General features: G+C 44.5%; 1 protein-coding gene across 1 annotated transcript; it reads left to right on the top strand.

Annotated features, from left to right (window-relative positions):
• Positions 1-2016: 2016 nt before the first annotated feature.
• On the top strand, positions 2017-3432 carry uts2d (urotensin 2 domain containing). Its single transcript, XM_080297276.1, has 5 exons — positions 2017-2249; positions 2408-2512; positions 2592-2629; positions 2817-2907; positions 2992-3432. The coding sequence occupies exons 1-5, from the start codon at positions 2159-2161 to the stop codon at positions 3015-3017; spliced, it is 351 nt and encodes a 116-aa protein (XP_080153402.1). The 5' UTR covers positions 2017-2158; the 3' UTR covers positions 3018-3432.
• Positions 3433-14276: the final 10844 nt, after the last annotated feature.

The following is a 14276-nucleotide window of genomic DNA, read 5'->3' as shown; positions in this document are numbered from 1 at the left end:
AAAAAGAAAAGAAAATCAAAGTGAAGATTGTTCAAGAGTTCCCTTATTTATTTATAAATATTAATTAAAAATATTTATATATTCGTGACACAATAAATAAAGAAATACAACTGAACCATGCTACTGACTACACCAGACCTACATGCTTACGAACTTAGCCCAGCCAGTATAACTTTAACCTTTGACTGTGCAAAAGCCAACATTTAGATTTAGCTTTATACTTTAGGTTTTTTGAAATGTACCTTTATCAGCCAGCTTCCCAAACATTTATTGAATATATTATTAAACTAAAAGAAACGTTTAACGAAGCTCTCCATTGAGGTAAAAAATTGTCTAAGAATACACTTATGTTTCGGAAAATGAGACTATTTGAATTTAAACCCTTACATTATAAATAGCTGAAATACATCACCAAAATAAGCTAGTAATAATTGTGGATTTTCTAAACTTGGCATGATTAGTACACGAAAGTGCTGCAGTTTTAAGTGTATATTTTCATAGTGATCATTACAAGTCAGCAGCATATGATACAACTGCTCCGTTTATAAATTCAGGGACATAAGAATGCACTGCTGCTATTAACGTCTGCTTTAAGCTGAAAAGTGAGTGAGCACACTTCCGGTTGGTTTCTAACTACTTGCGGCTGACTTACGAGAGGCTTTGAATTGACGCAGCCCTCTTCTCGAGGTTCAGCTGCTGTAGACGTGTGCTGCATGTGCAGCTTCGGAAAGTCTTCACCACGAAGCAACCGTGGGTCATCACTACGGTGCACGCGAGCAACGATTCATGTGTGGGAACCGTCAAGGCAGACTGAGTGAATGGATCCGCATTTACACGCGTCATGCCTTCTATAAAATACACGCTCACTGCAGCTGCTCTTTTGATTATGATAATCTAATTGCTCCCTCTGGTGTTCAGCTCTACCACAACCGCTTCCAATTGAGATAACATCCCTAAAATAAGTCGATGGTAGCGGTCCATTTGCAGATAAATCAATGGGATTGTTTGTGGTCGCGTGCACAGACGGCTTCCTTAAGTGATGCTTAAGCAAAGCAGTTTTACTGTTTAGTTTTTCAGTGAAATACAATGAGGTCAACAAAGGCCTGACCTCTGATGTTAAAGATGAAATAGAACAGAAGCTGGACTGGAGGCTGTGGGGCTCTGAGGAGTGCTTAAACTGCTTGGGTTATGCTGTTACAGAGTTACGAATGCATCGTAAGGTCTTTAAGTGCATCCAAATGATATTTAGTTGGCGTGAACAGTGACTGCCTCCTGCAGACTCAGTAGCCTAGTTTCAGTTCTTTATCGGTACATTTGGTTTTCATTTACAGACCCTGAAGATCCCCTCAGCACAGTCTTTCCTGATTCTTTAGCTTTCGTGTTTGTAGTCTCTTTATTTGTGTATTTAGAAGATGAGTGGCTAAAGGAGCGAGCTTGTGGAAACCCCCTGTATGCAAGTCTCATTTCAAAGGACTCTTATAATAACAGCCAAATTTAGCAGGTTCAAGCAGTTCATTTCCCTTAGCCTGCACAAACGCTGTGTGCGCTCCTCTGGCTGACGTATGAAATGTGATTTCCTTGATTCATAGAATAGGATACGGTAAAATGGGAGGTGTGGGATGTTTGGCGTTGCCTCAGTGATGGATGCTTCTTCACCTCCAAAGCAGTCCTGAAGCCAAGATTGAAGAGCCCGTCTCTGGTTATGGTGCACTTAAGGACCGAATCAATTTACTTGCCACTCTTTCCCTAGGCCAACCCACTCCTGCGTACCTATTTTAGGAAGCAATTAAAGTAAAAGAAAAAGACTTGCGAGTGCCAAGAACATCTGATCCTGGTTCACAACCAACAGGTTGATTAATAGCATCCTCTCTTTTTGATTTACCCGTGTCAGAGTGATGTAGGGTTTCTGGGCCGCACGTCCGCGTCAGATCGCTGTATTTCATTCAGACGATTCACGGGCCCCGTGAGAAGGTGGCTCAGTGACGAAGTCCACAGTGACGAGAAGTGAATTTAGTAATCAAGGGGCCGACAGGCCCCTCCTCCCAGCTCGGAGAAGTATAAATATATTGACGGGATGGTTTTAAGCAAGTGGACATCTAGCCTTGCTCGAAGGAGTGCTCACAGTGCGAAATCTGCTTGAAACATTACATTGAATGCCATGGACAGGGTTACAGCTGTGAGCTACTGTTTAGGACTCCTGAGTTTGTTTCTACTGCTCAATGTAGACGGGAGGAGCCTATTTAATCCAGGTGAGTGTGCAAAACAGCACATTTTATTTGAATTAGAATGCCAAATGCATGCAACTGCTAATTAAATGCTTTGTCTATCACTACAGTTTTATCAAATTTCAACATATTGAGAGATAATAAGCATATAACTCACTGTGTGTTTGCTTTGGTACATCCAGGAAACCCTGCTTTCAGTCAGAAAGAAGACACAGATTCCCAGAGCAAGATTCTGGCACTATTACTGCACAAAAGCTTGGTCCCAGTGGAAAAGGATGATCCTCTGGGTGAGACCTACAAACAAATGCCTGTGATAACATGCACAGGTACATTTCTGCTTTGGTTAACTGGGTCTCCTTTCTGCAGGTGTTGAGCTGGCTAATAAATTAGCTGAGATCGAGGAGGTAAGGCTTATTTTAACTGGCACTAATAAAATGTGATTTCGATGTTATTATAATGTGAACAAGCTGCTCGTGTATAAATGGCGCACTCATTTTTTGTTTCACATTCTCAAAAGTTGTTACAGTAATTCACAAAAACATTGGAAAACCTCTCTCGATGTGTTATAATCACTTTGATCTGTATTTCTAGCTGAGAGTGCTGAGGGAGGACCTGGAGCTGGAGAGGAAGATTACAGCTAATATGGTAGAAGGCAAATCCATAACAAGGAAACGCGGAGAACGTAAGCTCTAACATTTACAATCATTACACTATAAATATACTTAATATGAGCTCATTGTACAAAATGCTGTCTTTTTGCCTGTAGCCTGCTTCTGGAAGTACTGCGTTTGAGACGGATGCGAGAGGAGGATAACCACTGTGAAATCTTGCTGCAAAGCCCAACATAGCCTTAAAACTCAGACTAGCAGTAGTATAATCACACTGTATTTATCCCAGCAATATAGAGATGTAACATAGTTGTTTCATTAATAAAGGTTTCGTTTCACCGTGGCTTTACATCTAGAATCTGTAAATAATCAGCCGCTCACTGGAAATACTTGAGGGTCACATATGACGAAACATTACACATTACTTTACCTGAGAGTTTTCTTTGCATGACACGTGTGTTTCTGTCGCCCTCCTGTGGTAGAATTGGGAATTACATGCTTGTTTGTTTTTCACACAAGTTCTATCGCCTCATCACTGCTTATAGAAATGCACCGCTGTTAATTTTACTGTGTAAATAAAATCATAATGTGAATCTGTACTTCTTGTTTTCTTTTTTCCTTTAAAAGTTTCAATGTTTAGAATTGATTTTAGGATTAATTTATTTAGTATTTTTTTTTAGTATTTATTTATTTATTGTCATTGTCAAGAACAATGAAATTGCGTTTGGGGCTTCCATACAACCCAAAAAAAAAGAAGAAAATAATAAATACCCCTTAAAACCCAAGTGTACATATTTAACCCAGTGTGACTCCAATGCAATAAGACAATCCTTAGCAATAATGTTCGTAGAAATTCAGACAAAGACCTGAGAAACATGACAAAATACAACAATGCAACCCATTCAATATTATTGTACTGTGAGATATGATATCAGATATGATAGTTATCTATTTAAGAAAGAGGGGGGGGGGGCAGGAGGGGGAAGAGAATAAAGATATGATGCACCAATGCAGACCAGTTCATTGCTATTAAGAAGTTGGATATGGTTATTGTCCGTGAGAGGGGGGCAGAGAGTTCAGGAGCCTCACAGCCTGTGGATACAGGCTGTTGGCCAGTCTGGATGTTCTGGCCTGTATAGACCTGTACCTTCTCCCTAAGGGCAGCAGGTGGAAAAGGTGGCGCGCAGGGTGATGTTGGTCCCGCAGGATACTGTGCACCCTCCTCAGACAGCGAGTGGGGAAGATATTACTGATCTCTGGCAGACTTGTTCCAATAATTCTGCCAGCTTCTTTCACCACCCGCTGGAGTGCTTGCTGATCGGCCTTGGTGCAGCTGGGGAACCACACTAGAAATCCATACGTCAGAACGCTGCTGATGGCACAGTTGTAGAAGTTCAACATCAGAGATCTGGGAATGTGTGCGCTCCGCAGTCTCCTCAGGTAGTAGAGGCGCTGTTGGGCCTTCCGTGCAACTGAGGTGATATGGTTGCCCCAGGACAGGTCCTCGGTCACAGTTACCCCCAAGAATTTAAAACTGCTCACCCTCTCCACCGCCTCACTGCCAATGAAGAGAGGCAGATGGTTGTTATGGCCCCTCTTCCGGAAATCTACAATGATCTCCTTGGTCTTTTTGGTGTTTAAGACCAAGTTATTGTCGTGGCACCATGACTCTAGTTGTTGCACCTCTGTCCTATAGTTTGTCTCATCGTTGTTGGATATAAGTCCGAGCACTGTAGTGTCATCTGCAAACTTAACAATGAGATTGGACGCGCAGGAGGAAATACAGTCATGGGTGAAGAGAGTGTATAGCAGAGGGCTCAGAACACACCCCTGAGGGGCACCGGTGTTGACCACAAGGGTGGAAGAGGTGTTCTTACCCACTCTGACACTCTGTCTACGGTTAGTGAGGAAGTCCACAATCCAGTTGCACAGAGAGGAGTTAAGTCCCAGTTGGTGGAGTTTGGGACGGAGTTTGTATGGCCGGATGGTATTAAAAGCCGAGCTGTAGTCTACAAAGAGGAGCCGTGCATAGGTGTTCCTGTGTTCCAAGTGCTTCAGTAATGTGTGCAGCACTGTGGCGATCGCATCCTCGGTTGACCGGTTCTCCCTGTATGCAAACTGGTGCGAGTCCAGGGATGGTGGAAAAGCAGCTCTGATGTGTTTAATGACCAGTCTCTCCAGGCATTTGGCGGGAATGGGGGTGAGTGCCACAGGTCTGAAATCGTTCAGACATGTGACATTTGACTGTTTTGGGATGGGAACGATGGTTGCTGCTTTGAAACAGGATGGTACCAGTGAACAGGACAACGAGGTGTTATATATAGAGGTGAAGACGTCCGCCAGGTCCACAGCACAGTCTTTTAGCACCCGGCCCAGCACTCCATCTGGCCCGGCCGCCTTCCTGGTGTTAATGCTCCGGAACACACGCCTCAGCTCATGAGTGCTCAGGACCGGAGCAGGGTCGGTTGAGGGGAGAGGGGACAGGACAGGGTCGGTGTTCTCCCTATCAAAACGGGCATAAAAGAGATTTAGATCCTCAGCCAGAGTAGAACTGTCGGCTGAGGGTGATGGTGTTCTTCTTTTGTAGTCCGTGATAGCCCTGATGCCCTCCCAGACCTGCCTTGGGTTTGTGTTGTTCTCAAACCTGGCCTCGATACGCCTCCTGTGCTGCTGCTTGGCAGTCTTGATGCCTCTTCTCAGGTTGGCCCTGGCAGCACTGTATGCCTCCTGGTCCCCGGATTTGAAAGCGTTGTTCCTTGTTCGAATAAGTTGTTGAACTCCGTGTGTCATCCAGGGTGGATTATTAGGGAACACACGGAATCGTTTCCAAGTTGTTACATTGTCCACACAGAAACAGATGTAGTCCAAGACAGTGGAGGTGTAACTGTCCAATGCGACACGATTGTCAGTGTTCTTGTTTTCTTTTTTCCTTTAAAAGTTTCAATGTTTAGAATTGATTTTAGGATTAATTTAGCATCAAAGGGGGAAATAGAAAAAGGCGTTGTTAACACTACTGAAGACTAAATCATTTCTAATTATATATTTATTCTACTGATGTGATGCACATTTGTCAGCTAGTTTAAACTGTGCGAACAGGAAGTGGATGGTGGGCAGTGGCGGGCTTTATGTTGCACATTTGACTGGGTTGTTCGGAGGCGAGTCACAAGCACAGTCCAAACAGCGCTGCAGTGAAAAGGCATTAATCATATGGCACACGATGAACTGAGTTTCAGTTCATCATGGGGGGTCAGATATGACTGAAAGATTAATAGGCTGTGTTTTGAGTTTTGTTTAAAAAAAAGACTTCATATAGGGAAAAATATATATATCACATGTGCAGGACACCTTAAACTAGTATTTTAATTAAGCAGCGAGGCAGAACAAAGTCGGGGCTGCATCAAGACACGAGGACTAAACCCCAATTCAACCAGACCCAGAACTGATCCGGAATTAAAACAGGATACAACAGTTCAAAATCAGGACTACTGAGGATTTAACCAAAACAGAACCAGAATCAGAACTAGATGATAGCAGCACTAAAATCATCATAGACCTGCACTACACTTATTTTTAATTCTACCAAAGTCCACTATTTAGATTGAGAAACGTTTATATAATTATTTATCCTTGTTGTGCAAACAAGCTGCAAAACTTAATAAATATAGAATTTGAAAAATAACAAACCTAAAAAGAAACACTAGGTACGAGATACATGAGGACCTGTGATACGGTGATACTTTTGGTAAACAACCATTTGACTAACATGTGAGTCTCACCTGCTCTTGTTCATCTCTGTTCTGTCCTCATTCTCCTCTCTCTCTGTTCCTCTCTCTCTCTCTGTTCCTCTCTCTCTCTCTCTCTCTCTCTCTCTCTGTTCCTCTCTCTCTCTCTCTCTCTCTCTCTCTCTGTTCCTCTCTCTCTCTCTCTCTCTCTCTCTCTCTGTTCCTCTCTCTCTCTCTGTTCCTCTCTCTCTCTCTCTGTTCCTCTCTCTCTCTCTCTCTCTCTCTCTCTCTCTCTCTCTGTTCCTCTCTCTCTCTCTCTCTCTCTCTCTCTCTGTTCCTCTCTCTCTCTCTGTTCCTCTCTCTCTCTCTCTGTTCCTCTCTCTCTCTCTCTCTCTCTCTCTCTCTCTGTTCCTCTCTCTCTCTCTCTCTCTCTGTTCCTCTCTCTCTCTCTCTCTGTTCCTCTCTCTCTCTCGCTCTCTCTCTCTCTGTTCCTCTCTCTCTCTCTCTCTGTTCCTCTCTCTCTCTCTCTCTCTCTCTCTCTGTTCCTCTCTCTCTCTGTTCCTCTCTCTCTCTCTCTCTCTCTGTTCCTTTCTCTCTCTCTCTCTCTCTCCCTCTCTCTCTCTCTCTCTGTTCCTCTCTCTCTCTCTCTCTCTCTCTCTCTCTCTGTTCCTCTCTCTCTCTCTCTCTCTCTCTCTCTCTGTTCCTCTCTCTCTCTCTCTCTCTCTCTCTCTCTCTGTTCCTCTCTCTCTCTCTGTTCCTCTCTCTCTCTCTCTCTCTCTCTCTCTCTGTTCCTCTCTCTCTCTCTCTCTCTCTCTCTCTCTCTCTGTTCCTCTCTCTCTCTCTGTTCCTCTCTCTCTCTCTCTCTCTCTCTCTCTCTGTTCCTCTCTCTCTCTCTCTCTCTCTCTCTCTCTCTCTGTTCCTTTCTCTCTCTCTCTCTCCCTCTCTCTCTCTCTCCCTGTTCCTCTCTCTCTCTCTCTCTGTTCCTCTCTCTCTCTCTCTCTGTTCCTCTCTCTCTCTCTCTCTCTCTGTTCCTCTCTCTCTCTCTCTCTCTCTCTCTCTCTGTTCCTCTCTCTCCCTGTTCCTCTCTCTCTCTCTCTCTGTTCCTCTCTCTCTGTTCCTCTCTCTCTCTCTCTCTCTCTCTCTCTCTCTCTGTTCCTCTCTCTCTCCCTCTCTCTCTCTCTCTCTCTCTGTTCCTCTCTCTCTCTCTCTCTCTCTGTTCCTCTCTCTCTCTCTCTCTCTCTGTTCCTCTCTCTCTCCCTCTCTCTCTCTCTCTCTGTTCCTCTCTCTCTCTCTCTCCCTCTCTCTCTCTCTCTCTGTTCCTCTCTCTCTCTCTCTCTCTCTCTCTCTCTGTTCCTCTCTCTCTCTCTCTCTCTGTTCCTCTCTCTCTCTGTTCCTCTCTCTCTCTCTCTCTCTCTCTCTCTGTTCCTCTCTCTCTCTGTTCCTCTCTCTCTCTCTCTCTCTCTCTCTGTTCCTCTCTCTCTCTCTGTTCCTCTCTCTCTCTCTCTCTCTCTCTCTCTCTGTTCCTCTCTCTCTCTCTCTCTCTCTCTCTCTCTCTCTGTTCCTCTCTCTCTCTCTCTCTCTCTCTCTCTCTGTTCCTCTCTCTCTCTCTCTCTCTCTCTCTCTCTGTTCCTCTCTCTCTCTCTGTTCCTCTCTCTCTCTCTCTCTCTCTGTTCCTCTCTCTCTCTCTCTCTCTCTGTTCTCTCTCTCTCTCTCTCTCTCTCTCTCTCTCTGTTCCTCTCTCTCTCTCTCTCTCTCTCTCTCTCTCTCTCTGTTCCTCTCTCTCTCTCTCTCTCTCTCTCTCTCTCTCTGTTCCTCTCTCTCTCTCTCTCTCTCTCTCTCTCTGTTCCTCTCTCTCTCTCTCTCTCTCTCTCTCTCTGTTCCTCTCTCTCTCTCTGTTCCTCTCTCTCTCTCTCTCTCTGTTCCTCTCTCTCTCTCTCTCTCTCTCTCTCTCTGTTCCTCTCTCTCTCTCTCTCTCTCTCTCTCTCTCTCTGTTCCTCTCTCTCTCTCTCTCTCTCTCTCTCTGTTCCTCTCTCTCTCTCTCTCTCTCTCTCTCTCTGTTCCTCTCTCTCTCTCTGTTCCTCTCTCTCTCTCTCTCTCTCTGTTCCTCTCTCTCTCTCTGTTCCTCTCTCTCTCTCTCTCTCTCTCTCTCTCTCTGTTCCTCTCTCTCTCTGTTCCTCTCTCTCTCTGTTCCTCTCTCTCTCTCTCTCTCTCTCTCTCTGTTCCTCTCTCTCTCTCTCTCTCTCTCTGTTCCTCTCTCTCTCTCTCTCTCTCTCTCTCTCTCTCTCTCTGTTCCTCTCTCTCTCTCTCCCTCTCTCTCTCTGTTCCTCTCTCTCTCTCTCTCTCTCTCTCTCTCTCTGTTCCTCTCTCTCTCTCTGTTCCTCTCTCTCTCTCTCTGTTCCTCTCTCTCTCTCTCTCTCTCTCTCTCTCTCTGTTCCTCTCTCTCTCTCTCTCTCTCTCTCTGTTCCTCTCTCTCTGTTCCTCTCTCTCTCTCTCTCTCTCTCTCTCTCTGTTCCTCTCTCTCTCTCTCTCTCTCTCTCTCTCTCTGTTCCTCTCTCTCTCTCTCTCTCTCTCTCTCTCTGTTCCTCTCTCTCTCTCTCTCTCTCTCTCTCTCTGTTCCTCTCTCTCTGTTCCTCTCTCTCTGTTCCTCTCTCTCTGTTCCTCTCTCTCTCTCTCTCTCTCTGTTCCTCTCTCTCTCTCTCTCTCTCTCTCTCTCTCTGTTCCTCTCTCTCTCTCTCTCTCTCTCTCTCTCTCTGTTCCTCTCTCTCTCTCTCTCTCTCTCTCTCTCTGTTCCTCTCTCTCTCTCTGTTCCTCTCTCTCTCTCTCTGTTCCTCTCTCTCTCTCTCTCTCTCTCTCTCTCTCTCTCTGTTCCTCTCTCTCTCTCTCTCTCTCTCTCTGTTCCTCTCTCTCTCTCTGTTCCTCTCTCTCTCTCTCTGTTCCTCTCTCTCTCTCTCTCTCTCTCTCTCTCTCTGTTCCTCTCTCTCTCTCTCTCTCTCTGTTCCTCTCTCTCTCTCTCTCTCTCTGTTCCTCTCTCTCTCCCTCTCTCTCTCTCTCTCTGTTCCTCTCTCTCTCTCTCTCCCTCTCTCTCTCTCTCTCTGTTCCTCTCTCTCTCTCTCTCTCTCTCTCTCTCTGTTCCTCTCTCTCTCTCTCTCTCTCTGTTCCTCTCTCTCTCTCTCTCTCTCTGTTCCTCTCTCTCTCTCTGTTCCTCTCTCTCTCTCTCTCTCTCTCTCTCTCTCTGTTCCTCTCTCTCTCTGTTCCTCTCTCTCTCTCTGTTCCTCTCTCTCTCTCTCTCTCTCTGTTCCTCTCTCTCTCTCTCTCTCTCTGTTCCTCTCTCTCTCTCTGTTCCTCTCTCTCTCTCTGTTCCTCTCTCTCTCTCTCTCTCTCTCTCTCTCTCTGTTCCTCTCTCTCTCTGTTCCTCTCTCTCTCTGTTCCTCTCTCTCTCTCTCTCTCTCTGTTCCTCTCTCTCTCTCTCTCTCTCTCTCTCTGTTCCTCTCTCTCTCTGTTCCTCTCTCTCTCTCTCTCTCTCTGTTCCTCTCTCTCTCTGTTCCTCTCTCTCTCTCTCTCTCTCTCTCTCTGTTCCTCTCTTTCTCTGTTCCTCTCTCTCTCTCTCTCTCTCTCTCTCTGTTCCTCTCTCTCTCTCTGTTCCTCTCTCTCTCTCTGTTCCTTTCTCTCTCTCTCTCTCCCTCTCTCTCTCTCTCTCTGTTCCTCTCTCTCTCTGTTCCTCTCTCTCTCTCTCTCTGTTCCTTTGTCTCTCTCTCTCTCCCTCTCTCTCTGTGTTCCTCTCTCTCTCTCTCTGTTCCTTTCTCTCTCTCTCTCTCCTCTCTCTCTCTCTCTCTGTTCCTCTCTCTCTCTGTTCCTCTCTCTCTCTCTCTCTGTTCCTTTGTCTCTCTCTCTCTCTCTCTCTCTCTCTGTTCCTCTCTCTCTCTGTTCCTCTCTCTCTCTCTCTCTCTCTCTCTCTGTTCCTCTCTCTCTCTCTGTTCCTCTCTCTCTCTCTGTTCCTCTCTCTCTCTCTGTTCCTCTCTCTCTCTCTCTCTCTCTGTTCCTCTCTCTCTCTCTCTCTCTCTCTCTCTCTGTTCCTCTCTCTCTCTGTTCCTCTCTCTCTCTCTCTCTCTCTCTCTCTGTTCCTCTCTCTCTCTCTGTTCCTCTCTCTCTCTCTGTTCCTCTCTCTCTCTCTGTTCCTTTCTCTCTCTCTCTCTCCCTCTCTCTCTCTCTCTCTGTTCCTCTCTCTCTCTGTTCCTCTCTCTCTCTCTCTCTGTTCCTTTGTCTCTCTCTCTCTCCCTCTCTCTCTCTGTTCCTCTCTCTCTCTCTCTCTCTGTTCCTCTCTCTCTCTCTGTTCCTCTCTCTCTCTCTGTTCCTCTCTCTCTCTCTGTTCCTCTCTCTCTCTCTGTTCCTTTCTCTCTCTCTCTCTCCCTCTCTCTCTCTCTCTCTGTTCCTCTCTCTCTCTGTTCCTCTCTCTCTCTCTCTCTGTTCCTTTGTCTCTCTCTCTCTCCCTCTCTCTCTCTGTTCCTCTCTCTCTCTCTCTCTCTGTTCCTCTCTCTCTCTCTGTTCCTCTCTCTCTCTCTGTTCCTTTCTCTCTCTCTCTCTCCCTCTCTCTCTCTCTCTCTGTTCCTCTCTCTCTCTGTTCTCTGTTCCTCTCTCTCTCTCTCTCTCTCTCTCTCTGTTCCTCTCTCTCTCTCTCTCTCTCTCTCTGTTCCTCTCTCTCTCTCTCTCTCTCTCTCTCCCTCTCTCTCTCTCTGTTCCTCTCTCTCTCTCTCTCTCTCTCTGTTCCTCTCTCTCTCTGTTCTCTGTTCCTCTCTCTCTCTCTCTCTCTCTGTTCCTCTCTCTCTCTCTGTTCCTCTCTCTCTCTCTCTCTCTCTGTTCCTCTCTCTCTCTGTTCTCTGTTCCTCTCTCTCTCTCTCTCTCTCTGTTCCTCTCTCTCTCTCTGTTCCTCTCTCTCTCTCTCTCTCTCTCTCTCTCTCTGTTCCTCTCTCTCTCTGTTCTCTGTTCCTCTCTCTCTCTCTCTCTCTCTGTTCCTCTCTCTCTCTCTCTCTCTCTCTCCCTCTCTGTGCTGACAATCAAGCCAAACACCAACATCATCAAATATACAGTTACTAAATAAATAAATAAATAAATCACAAATCTTTTTTACAAGTACAAAATATTTATGACCACATTTTGAGCCCATAGAGCAGCATTTAAGCCAGGAGGTGACTGCTGTTCGTCGCTGGATCGTTGTCGACTACGCGTTAGTGAAGTCAAGCTACAGCAAGTTTAGTTAAGAGTGTTTTCCTTTGTGCGTCGTTCTTAACCCTGTCTACAGAGCTTCCTGGATTTTCCCCGTGTGATTCCCGTGTGGCAGTGTCGGAGTGTGAGCCTGTGATCGTGTGAGTGGATATTCTGAAGAACGCGTGCTAGTGATAGCCAAATGAAGCTTTCTGAAGCTTGAATTGAAAAACGGTTCATTACTCGAAGCTTTTCAACACAGTCCTCTCTGGTGACATCTGGTGGCCAAAAATATGAAGAGCAGCTTGAATCCACAAAATAAAACCAACTGCTTCATTATGATTGCCCACTCTACAGAGTGGAATTTTGTCTGATATTGGGCCACCGCTGTGTTGCTTTGAACGTGTATTTTTGGGGGTGAAAAAAATGTTGTTTATTTCTTTAATACATCATTTTGACCAGTAAACTTTCCTTGTTTAAATATGCACCATGGTGTGGTCTTTCTTTGCTTGTGACTTCTTGATGTTGGTAAATACAATAATTGAAAAGTACCACGCTACATGTAATATACATATAATAATGTACAACACATTATGGAGTATGTTTCTGCTGTGAGGTCCTGCCTCCTTGTACTTATGCAATTAATCGCCGGACAGGCATATTTATAAATAATATTATATTAGGGACATTTTCCTAATATAATATTATTTTTGACCTGGGGGTAGAATTGATTGTGAACTGGAAAAGGAAAATGCTTATGAACTTGCAAATTAAAAACATGATGCATTTAAAGTAGCCCTTTTTCATTTTTATTTAAGAAGAGAATTTGTTCTAGTGTGCGATGGCCAAACCTGTTCATTTTCGTGGAGATCATTTCTCCTGCATTAAGGAAAATCCCTTCATATGGCACAGAGGAGGCTGGAGTGCAGAGAAACTGGTAGAGATGCAGTTATACAGTCTACCTGGGCCCCACAAACTATCAGCTAAAGAGAATAAATAAATTAAATTGCTGCACATTTTGCAGACTAACATTTTCAGATGAATTAAACAATAAAATATATATTTTTACAACATTACATGTAAAGAGTCAAATGGAAGTTTTTCTAAAGTTATTTAATGATATTTATATTATGAAAATCAGATTTTTGACATTTTAAGTTTTTCCCGTTTTCAGATAAAATAAACACGCACTAAACAAAACAAACAGCCAGAACACAAAGCTGGAAAACCCACCCGATCGACCAAAATCAACTCAAAATACTCCCACACAACAGAACCTCCTCTATTCCTCACTGGCTCCAAATCTCTCAGTAGAAATATCAGTGGTTCGCTATCTGTCACCATCAAAACACTCCATAAACCACTTCCTTATAAACCAGGGAATCAGACACCGAAGCGGTTATGTTCTAAATGAAGCTTCGGACGTCACTGATCACGTGACTCTGGCCAAACGAATCAAGCTTTTTGTGACACACGCACCGGAGCGTCAGCTTCAAGCAGGCCATCACTAGCGCGTGCTTTCCCCTGGACTTCCCTGGAGACCCCTTCTCCCCCCACTCAGCTGTATATAACACCCCACCCCCGCACATTCTCTACACCTGGTGACTTGTAAATAAACCCTTCTCGTGAGCATCAGAACCAGAGTCCTGCGCTTGAGTCCTCCTCCAAACCGTAACAAAAGGAATGTAACCTTATTTTAACATGCTGTTTAAAATGTCAAATTGTTGGTTTAATAAGTGAATATGAACAACTTACCCTGTAAGTGACCTGAAGAAAATGTGGTGGCAGGAGCTTTCTACAGTAACTCCACACTGGGGGCGTTTTGCTCCAGCTGATGTCATAATGACTCTATTAGAGTAAATACACTTTAACACTGCTGATTTAACACTGGGAAATTTACTGTGCATCAAATATCGGATTGATTTTAAGATTTTATTGCTTACATTCAATTCAATTTTATTTATATAGCGCCAAATCACAACAACAGTCGCCTCAAGGCGCTTTATACTGTACAGTAAGGGAAAATCGTAAGTAATGTTGCGCCTTGCTATTTAACTGAACTTCTCAGCCTGTATCCTGAAGGCACTTCTATCATGGAGTCAAATGACCTTGGTGCAACCTCGGTCTCAGAAAACCAGAGGTGATCGTGCCTTTGCCTGCTGCACCGAACCTCTGGAACAATCTTCCAGCTGATATTCGCGCGCCGGAATCTATTCAATCTTTTAAAACACGATTGAAAACTTATTTATTTGATCTTGCATTTTCAGTTAGTGATTTGTCGGCTGTACACTTTGTACTTTTATTACATTTTGTATGTAATTTTAACCTATTGTTTTACTGGGTTTTTGCAGTTGATATTTCTGTGTTGATTTTACCGAACTTTTACACTAAGTGTGAAATATTTGTTTTAACATAGTACTCCCGGGCTAATTAGTGCTTTGTTTTATCTGGGAATTTATTTATACTCTACTATCGTACCCATATGCAATTAATTTTGTTTCATATTTTATTACTGAGAAGCA

This window comes from Astatotilapia calliptera, chromosome 23 (genome assembly GCF_964374335.1).
Source record: "Astatotilapia calliptera chromosome 23, fAstCal68.1, whole genome shotgun sequence".
Lineage (NCBI taxonomy): Eukaryota > Metazoa > Chordata > Actinopteri > Cichliformes > Cichlidae > Astatotilapia > Astatotilapia calliptera.
The sequence above is the reverse complement of the archived record's forward strand: the minus strand, read 5'-3'. Positions and strand labels throughout refer to the sequence as shown.

Excerpts from the sequence above, each read along its gene's own strand:
- uts2d (XM_080297276.1), top strand. The coding sequence starts at position 2,159 with ATGGACAGGGTTACAGCTGTGAGCTACTGTTTAGGACTCCTGAGTTTG. Across the intron at positions 2,513-2,591 it reads GGAAAAGGATGATCCTCTGG|GTGTTGAGCTGGCTAATAAA; the intron begins GTGAGACCTACA and ends TCCTTTCTGCAG. Across the intron at positions 2,908-2,991 it reads AACAAGGAAACGCGGAGAAC|CCTGCTTCTGGAAGTACTGC; the intron begins GTAAGCTCTAAC and ends TTTTGCCTGTAG.